This window comes from Etheostoma cragini, chromosome 21 (assembly GCF_013103735.1).
Source record: "Etheostoma cragini isolate CJK2018 chromosome 21, CSU_Ecrag_1.0, whole genome shotgun sequence".
Taxonomy (NCBI): domain Eukaryota; kingdom Metazoa; phylum Chordata; class Actinopteri; order Perciformes; family Percidae; genus Etheostoma; species Etheostoma cragini.
Genome location: NC_048427.1, coordinates 1,059,636 through 1,068,683, shown reverse-complemented (window position 1 = coordinate 1,068,683; position 9,048 = coordinate 1,059,636). Strand labels below are relative to the sequence as shown.

At 39.8% G+C, this 9,048-nt stretch overlaps 2 protein-coding genes and 1 long non-coding RNA gene across 15 annotated transcripts in view; all 3 read right to left on the bottom strand.

Annotated features, from left to right (window-relative positions):
• exoc7 (exocyst complex component 7) overlaps positions 1-2,553 on the bottom strand; it is an 18,991-nt gene extending 16,438 nt beyond the window's left edge. For all 13 annotated transcript variants that reach the window (XM_034860188.1, XM_034860190.1, XM_034860193.1 and 10 more), the window contains exons 1-3: positions 2,321-2,553; positions 2,049-2,114; positions 697-881 (exon numbers count right to left, since the gene is read on the bottom strand). In XM_034860188.1, the coding sequence (XP_034716079.1) occupies positions 697-881; positions 2,049-2,114; positions 2,321-2,398 (329 nt within the window). In that variant the 5' untranslated portion in view covers positions 2,399-2,553. The remainder of the gene's footprint in view (positions 1-696; positions 882-2,048; positions 2,115-2,320) is intronic.
• Positions 2,554-3,967: 1,414 nt separating this feature from the next.
• LOC117937238 lies at positions 3,968-6,333 on the bottom strand. The gene is made up of 2 exons (XR_004655113.1): positions 6,054-6,333; positions 3,968-4,908 (listed from the first exon to the last, which is right to left on the bottom strand). It is a non-coding gene; the product is annotated as an uncharacterized LOC117937238 (long non-coding RNA).
• A 333-nt stretch (positions 6,334-6,666) lies between these two features.
• tvp23b (trans-golgi network vesicle protein 23 homolog B (S. cerevisiae)) overlaps positions 6,667-9,048 on the bottom strand; it is a 5,073-nt gene continuing 2,691 nt past the window's right edge. Inside the window, exons 4-7 of the mRNA XM_034861053.1 lie at positions 8,657-8,746; positions 8,357-8,482; positions 6,867-6,995; positions 6,667-6,773 (exon numbers count right to left, since the gene is read on the bottom strand). Of these exons, the coding sequence (XP_034716944.1) occupies positions 6,747-6,773; positions 6,867-6,995; positions 8,357-8,482; positions 8,657-8,746 (372 nt within the window). The 3' untranslated portion in view covers positions 6,667-6,746. The remainder of the gene's footprint in view (positions 6,774-6,866; positions 6,996-8,356; positions 8,483-8,656; positions 8,747-9,048) is intronic.

The window sequence follows — 9,048 nt, the reverse complement described above, 5'->3', positions numbered from 1 at the left end:
ACACACACACACACACACACACACACACACACACACAGACACACACACACAGACACACACACACAGACACACACACACGGTTTTCTCAAAAAAACAAAAAATCTGCGGTAAAATCGGCCAGTTTCCAGCCTCCTTCAGACTGAACACGAAGTGACAAAAAAAAAAAGTGGTGCGATTCCGATTTAATAAAATATAATCAGACCCACTTATCAGCTGGTACACAGTCTCTGTCCTGTTTTAACTATGACAGAGTAGCTCTTAAAATCCTCTACATGCGATCTGTTTCTGATTTTAATGAACAGCTGACTGGAGATGATCCGTGATGTGATCAGATTTAGTCTCTCTGACCTCTTAACGTCACTATCAGACACAGAATAACGTACAGAAGGAGTCTTTAAATCAGACAAATAGAGTTAAAATCCCTCCGACTCAACAGCAATAAAAAGTTCATATAACTCGTCATCGTGTTGAGTCGATTGAGAACCAATCAGCTGTTAGATCAGCTGAGAGGCCGGCGTTGAGAGGCTGGTCTCACACCTGCGTCGGGATCGAGTCGGACACAAATCTACCCAGCATGCAACGGGCGCCGATCACAGATCGGTGATTCTGCGCGGACCTGGATCACCTCCTCCTGTCCTCCTCCTGTCCTCCTCCTGTCCTCCAACCCGTCTCCAACTGTCCTCCAACCCGTCTCACCCCTCTCTGATGATCCTGTCCGTGTCCTTGGCCACGTGGTAGTAACTGATGACGTGGTCCATGCAGGACAGAGTCTTGTCCACGTTCTCCTGCAGCCGCTGCAGGTTCTCCGTCTGCTTGTGGACGGGGATGATGGAGTTCTCCAGCTGCATCAGGCGGCTCTCGAACGACGACAGGATGGAGACCTTTCGGGGACGAGAGGGACGTCGGCAAAAAGGTGAATGAATGAAGGTAAACGTTACAGAAAGTAAGAACTATAAAAATCAGACTCTACTACACCTGCACCACCTGATACTGTTGTAGTTCCTGTCCCTGTGTTTCATCTACTCCACACACTCTGTCTTTATTATCTGTATTTCTATGTTTCCATTACAATTACTTACAATTTCAATATTATTCATGGTCACAGGTGAATATAACTTATATTATGGTTTACCTACTTTTGCTTTATTACTTTAACTAAATGTTCAATTTAATGTTAACGTCGCTCACTTACACTGCAATGTTGTTTTCTTGTACTATGGAAACTGCACTTTACTTTAAAATACCTTTATGTGACGCCACTTTACTTTCAGTCTACATTCTGCTCGTTGTCTGTTGTTTATTTGTTTGTTTTTGCTTTTATTGTAGAAAATGCTGCTGTAAGAAGGTAATTTCCCTGCTGTGGGATGAATAAGGTATTATCTAATCTAATCTAATTTTACCTTAATGTTTTTTTTAACATGTGTTTTTCCTTTTGCACAATTACTAAAATGTATTTTACAGAAATAACATCAAATCGAGCCAAATATTGTTCTTTAGGAAAGGCTGAACATTCAAACTGACCTTTTCATCATGAATAGTCAGTATCAGAGGTGGAAGGTAATGAAATACATTCACTCACGTTACTGTGTTGAGTACTTTTGTTGTGTATTTTGTATTTTTCAAGTAGTTTTTAAAATCGGTAATTAAAAAGTACTTGAATACATTTTGAGTATGGAGTTTGTTGCTGTAATGCATGTCTTGTGTTTATTGTGTGTGTTTGTGTGTGTGTGTGTGTGTGTGTGTGTATTTGTGTATGTACAGTACTTGTAACTTGTTGCTGTTAAACATTTGATCCAGTTTGGGATTTATAAAGTCTATCCATCCATCCATTCATCCACTGTACTTAAGTAAGTTTTGAATGCAGTAGTTTTACTTGTAGTTGAGTATTTTCACAGTGTGGTATTAGTACTTTCACTGCAGTAAAGGCTCTAAATACTCCTGCTATACTTAAGACAGGACCGGATGTGAATGAAGCGGTGGTAAGTCCGAATCAAGGCACAATTAAACCCGTGTGTGTGTGTGTGTGTGTGTGTGTGTGTGTGTCCTACCATGCCGTTGGTGAGCTGATCACTCTTCTCCATGTTTTCCCGGATGAATGACAGCGTTTCCTGCTCCTGTCATTACACACACACACACACACACACACACATCACACACACACACATGACACAGATCACACAGATCACACCGTGAGAAGCGACACCACGTGTCACAACATAACAACATTTATAAACGAGCACGTTGAGCCAGTTTGATCCATTTTGCACCACAGGGCTGGTGTGTGATGCTTCCTGCCTCCCGGGCCACGGACGCTGCTGACCTGCTTCAGTTTGTCCTCTATCTCGCGCTTCCTGGCGGACGCGTCCCCGGTTGGAGCCATCCTGGAGGTGATGCCCATCACGGGACGCCCACCGGGCAATTAACCCAGACAAACGGCTCGATTTACGGCTTAAAAATGACAAGCAGCGACGAGCCGAAGCTGCTGTTGTTGTGGCTAGCTTGATGCAACGAAGTCAAGTTAGGCAGACTTAGGGTAAAAGACACAATCTCCCGGTTAAGATGTCAAAATAAAACAAAGTACAATAATAAAAAAACGCAAAATAACTAATAACTAAAGGACTTTGGAATTAATTACACATCCTTTGGTTCAAACGTTTAAGGAGTTTCTTTTTCCACATATACGATGCTACAACGTCAAATTGCAGGTGTTTTTTTAACCCTCATGTTGTCCTTGGGTCAAATTGACCCGTCTTCAGTTAAAAAAAAAATTAAAAAAAATTACAACATTAAAAATATCAAAAGAACTTTGGAAAAAAACACCCATAGCATTTAAAAAGGGGCACAAATGTGTGAAAAAGCGACAATAATGTTGGAAAAAATATGTTTTCATGGTTTACAGGAAGACAACAGAAGGAAACGTTGTCTAGCCAAGGGCATTGCAGCTCAAATATTACGTATTTTATAAATATAAGTCGTATATTCTTTAGTATGTCACGATTGTGTCCAATTCACCTCTAAAAGCGTTTCATAGATTCATTTTCCTATGTTAAAGACGAGTTAGCTTTATTTTGAAAGTACGATGTCCCGATTTCCGGCCTGTAAGGCGAGGCTTCTGTTCCGTGTCCGACTGGTGATCATGTGATTGTTTGGGACATAAGTGACGCCATGTTTGTTGTGGCTAAGATACTCTTGGTATTAAACACATTATAACAACAACATTACTTAAAAATAACAAAAATAAAATTGTGTAAAATAAGGAAAATTATGTAAAATAACAACTGCAATGTCCTTTATACAGAAAAAAACCCAGATAGGATAGATAGATAGATTTATAGATGAGCAGCAGGAACCAAGTGTTCAATAATAAGATAAAAAATCATACAAAAGTTACCTAAAATAGTTGCCAATATAGATAATAAACCACATATCTACATATATATATTATCTAGACATATATATCTTTACATAAATAAAAACATGGCGTGTTTTGGAGGTAAATACGCATCTGAGCTGAAAACATCTCTGGATTTTGTCTGAGAAATCTGGTCACCTTCTATTAAACACATTATTATTACTATTATTATTAATATATAACTTAATACTTGTGTGTAAAATGATAACTGAAACATCCTTTATAAAGCAAAAAAGCACTGAGAGAGAGAGAGAGAGAGAGAGAGAGAGAGAGAGAGATAGATGAGCAGCAGGAACCAAAGTGTTCAATAATAAGTTAAATATTCATACAAAAATTACCTAAAATAGTTGACTGTGACATAATCCAAACATCTATATATATATATATATATATATATATATATATATATATATATATATAATCTATAAATCACAAATCAGATTAATTTTCTGAAAGGTTCGTTCATTAATCTTCTAAATACCATTGTGTGTGTGTGTGTGTGTGTGTTTAAACGAGGTAATTTCAGTTCTGATCCAGTTTTTTACTTTTTTCATTTTCAAATTTCCCGTTTGCTTAATCCGAGTTTCTGATTGGTCGAACAAGCTCGTCATGGGAACAACCAACCTGACGAGGCGGATTTTGGTGTAACATGTGATCCGATCTCCAAATCCAGCTGCAGCGAAAGGGAAGAAAACCGCCACGCTGTTCGGAAAAATGTTACAAATGTATTTGCACAAAAGATGTTCCACGTAGTTTCTTTACATATTTACAGAGTCCGGGATACTTTACACTCGTTATTATATAATAATACCTTCAAAACACATCATTCCTGTTATAAAGATTACAGTTAGGAGGAGCTGAGTAGCTTTACATGCACACTAATATTGCACGATTATTCCCAATATGACGATACAGGTCATGTAAATTTGGTTTTGGATATTCTGAATAAGACTTTTTTCTGAATAGAGCATTTTTCAAAATAAAGACGTTTGATATTCTGGTGTTATTTAGATTTTAGAAGCATTCTTTGGACATTGTACACAGCGCATTCAGGATATTTGTGTCAATCGTGGATTTTAACCACAGTTTGTGACACTTTACGGCCTCCTGCCCGTTTCCGGCTTACGGTCAGCTCTATGTTGTTATGGTTACTGTACACAAACCAACCAACTGTTTGCAGGGCTGTGGTAGAGATGCACGGTCAAAAGATGAGGAGGAGAAACTCATGAAAGGATAAAAAATTTTTTTTTTTAAAGACTTGGATATCTACAGATTTACAGCTCCTCAAGAAGTCGGATGAAGGAATCAAAGATGGAGGCGGCGGCGTTCACGCTCGCCATCAAGCTCGCCACCGGGGGACATTTGCATTCTGCACGTAAACGGGAAGAGTAGTTTTCATTAGCCATGTAAACAGCTTAGTTAGAATGGTGTCTTTTACGTAATAAGGGCAAAAAACGCAATATTATGTGCATGTAAACTTAGTCAATGAAGACAGACTAAAGAAGATAGACTGAAGAAGACACACTAAAGAAGACAGAACTCAGGGAGATGAGAGACTAAAGAAGACACACTAAAGAAGACAGAACTCAGGGAGATGAGAGACTAAAGAAGACACACTAAAGAAGACAGAACTCAGGGAGATGAGAGACTAAAGAAGACAAACTAAAGAAGACAGACCTCAGGGAGATGAGAGACTAAAGAAGACAGACTAAAGAAGACACACTAAAGAAGACAGACCTCAGGGAGATGAGAGACTAAAGAAGACAGACTAAAGAAGACACACTAAAGAAGACAGACCTCAGGGAGATGAGAGACTAAAGAAGACAAACTAAAGAAGACAGACCTCAGGGAGATGAGAGACTAAAGAAGACAGACTAAAGAAGACACACTAAAGAAGACAGACCTCAGGGAGATGAGAGACTAAAGAAGACAGACTAAAGAAGACACACTAAAGAAGACAGACCTCAGGGAGATGAGAGACTAAAGAAGACAAACTAAAGAAGACAGACCTCAGGGAGATGATAGACTAAAGAAGACAGACTAAAGAAGACAGACCTAAGGGAGATTATAGACTAAAGAAGACAGACTAAAGAAGACAGACCTCAGGGAGATTATAGACTAAAGAAGACAGACTAAAGAAGACAGACTAAAGAAGACAGACCCCAGGAAGAAGACAGACTAAAGAAGACAGACTAAAGAAGACAGACCCCAGGGAGAAGACAGACTAAAGAAGACAGATTAAAGAAGACAGACCTCAGGGAGATGAGAGACTAAAGAAGACAGACTAAAGAAGACAGACCTCAGGGAGATGATAGACTAAAGAAGACAGACTAAAGAAGACAGACCTCAAGGAGATGAGAGACTAAAGAAGACCGACTAAAGAAGACAGACTAAAGAAGACAGACCTCAGGGAGATGAGAGACTAAAGAAGACCGACTAAAGAAGACAGACTAAAGAAGACAGACTAAAGAAGACAGACTAAAGAAGACAGACCTCAGGGAGATGAGAGACTAAAGAAGACCGACTAAAGACGACAGACCTCAGGGAGATGAGAGACTAAAGAAGACAAACTAAAGAACACAGACTAAAGAAGACAGACTAAAGAAGACAGACCTCAGGGAGATGAGAGACTAAAGAAGACAGACTAAAGAAGACAGACCTCAGGGAGATGAGAGACTACATGTCTCTTTAACATTTCAAGCCATTTCACCCTTTTTTCACTCATGCATTAAATGGTGTTTTTCAACAGCATGGTTCCTCCTCGACTCGCATTTTGGGGTTTTACATTACAAAAAGAAAGCCCCTGGTTCCTGCTACAGGAACTTTATTTAGTACCACGTCAGTCCAGGCGGTACCAAAAGGTGGCGTCCAAAACCTGCTGATTGGTCGGAGAGAATCGTTGCCGTTTGTCATCATTGCTAGCGACAGACGGGCAAACAGCCACAAGCTGAGAATCAAAAACACCTTCAACTGTGTGTGTGTGTGTGTCGGTACTAAATCTGGAGAAAGGAGGACGGGGCACCGCGGCCGCGGCGAGCAGGTACCACGTAATGGAAAAAAACCAAAAGTCTGAGGTTTAACAGCTGAACTTCAGTTAATGGAACCAGCTACCCGACCTATCAGGGGAAAGTCTTTTGGGACTGACTGAGTCGCACATTACATCAGAAAGAAACAGCAAAAAACTCTTAATTCAGTTAATATTTCATATTAGAAATTCCTAAGTAACCCCAAACTTTCAACCTGTTGTGTATCTGTGTGTGTGTGTGTGTGTGTGTATATATAATATAATAGCATTAATAACAATGCAAACATGTTAACATCGCAGAGCTGCACTCTACGATTCCTCTTCCTTAGACAGCGCCTGGGGAGGAGAAACACGACACGCGTGAGAATCACAACAACAGAAACAACAAAGCGACTGTTCACAGCGTATTTCACTCGGATTTTAAGTCACCTGTTTGAGGAACTGTCGCCCAAAGTAGTTTGTAGCCATGTTCTTTAAGCTGGTCCTGCTCCCCACTTTACAGCGCACATAGCCGTAGAGGTTGGCCCCTTGCAGCGCCACGCCCATGACCACCACAGGCTGCGTAGGAGACAACAGTCAGTCACACTTTAATAGTTAAGGATTTTAAAAACACTGGAACGTTAAAAATGGCCGGTAATATTCCAGATTTCTCTCATCAATAAATCCCATCAAAACCCACTAATGAATGCATCTACTACCAAGTATTGTGTTAATATCAAGGTCTGATTTATCTTCTTCACTCCTCTGTGCCATAGAGCTTCATTGTTGTCCCCCCCCCCAAAAAAAAAAACGCATCAATGAGCCGCACTGTTGTCCTTGTTGGCAACAGTGATTTTTTATTTTTTTTTGTTAATATGTTTTGGTTCAAAAGGACTTTAAGTTTCATATCTTAAGTTTGTATTTTTCTACATTTTATTCATCAGACCTTTAATATATTTTGATGTTCTGTTGTGGCAATTAAACAAATTATCATATTATTTTAGTGAGAACTCATGAATAACTACAAATAACTAATGTTAGGGAAATCTATTTTTATTTTATTTTTTAATACAGCATATATCTGCATATCTGCTTTTTAAATAAATATTTGTATCAGTATCGGCCTTATCAGCCAGTATCGGTCGGGCTCTAATTTCTATCATTTTACACTCGTTCTAACTTGCAAGTGGCCTACAGACTACGTTAGTCATGAATAAATGGTGTTAAAAAAATGTATAAATGACTCATTCTTGACAAAAGGCAGAAGAGCTGTGTTTGTGCGTGTACACATTTGGATAATGTCGGGCTGTAGACGGGTTCAGGCTTTTAAAAGGCTGTCAATCAAAATGTATTTGGGCTTTTAAAAGGCTGTCAATTACAGCTCTACTGCGCTCCTCCAGACCCTCCGTACCCTTTCCAGTTCTTTTATTTAGTTTTTGAACACTGAGGCGAGTCAGGTCAGATATAACAGTGTCCTTGAGTCTTTGTCGTTCATTGAGAGCCACTAATAAAAAAACAATCTGTATAGGGACCTGTAAAAATAGACAATTTGGCAAGTGAAAAAGAATAAATACCCTTAATGTTGAAACCTGACCATGAACAGACAGACTGTAGTTTCTTTTGACTCAATCAAAATTAATTAACTCAATCTGATTAACGCGCTGCTACAAAATAGTCCCCAACAAATGCACTATTTCCTCCAGTTTGAGTTAGGTTTGTTAAACTTCTGAGCCTTTTCTAAAAGATGACAACAAATGTACTGGGGCATAGTTGAAAATATTCACATATTCAGTAGAAACCTGTTAGTTTAGTGCAGAGTGCCACAAACAGGCCAGGAGAGTGGGAAAGTATTAAGAGACTGACTCACACAAAGAGGATTTGTTAAGAATAAGAAAATTACAAAAGAACAGCGTTTTAATCCTTTAGAGTCAGAAACTTACCACCCATTTAATCTTGAAGGAAAACAGGGTGCTGAAAGCAAAGACGACCCAGAGGACCGGACAAACAATCAGTCCAATCCAGAAGATTCGGGACTCTGAATCCGCTGCCTGTTGCTTCCCGGTACCCTGAGAAAAACAGGATATTCTCACAATAAGGACACCTGCAAATACTATAAAGCCTGATGACAAGTAAACATGTGTGTTTATCGCTGCCATACAGTGCATCAGGTCATGTGAGGGTAAGGATCCACTGCAACACCAAAGCAACATGGCTAACGAAGGAGCTAACGAGCCTCTTACCTTCCTAGACTCAAACACCCAGTGGTTTTGTCCGTCGTCGTCCACCTGGTTCCACCAGCGCAGACTAACCAGCAATCTTCCAGTGATGTTCTGTAAATACACAAGGGTTTATTACCCCAGAAAGGTTGTCAGGCCCGGTGGCAAGTGTCTTTTGTGTCATAGACTGACGGCAGCGCTAATGTAGAGCCCAATAGTTTCTGTGACAACAAACACACGGACCGACTCGCGTAATTGAGGATTCAAAAAAAGCTGTTAGACCGATTCCAGTGAGTCAGTGTTAAAAGCTAACTTGAGATTTGAAAATATGACCATGTCTAAGTCCTCAAACGAGCCGCTCCACTGTAACTAGTGTGAAAAACGTCTTCAAAATACATTCAAATCCCCCCCCCCCC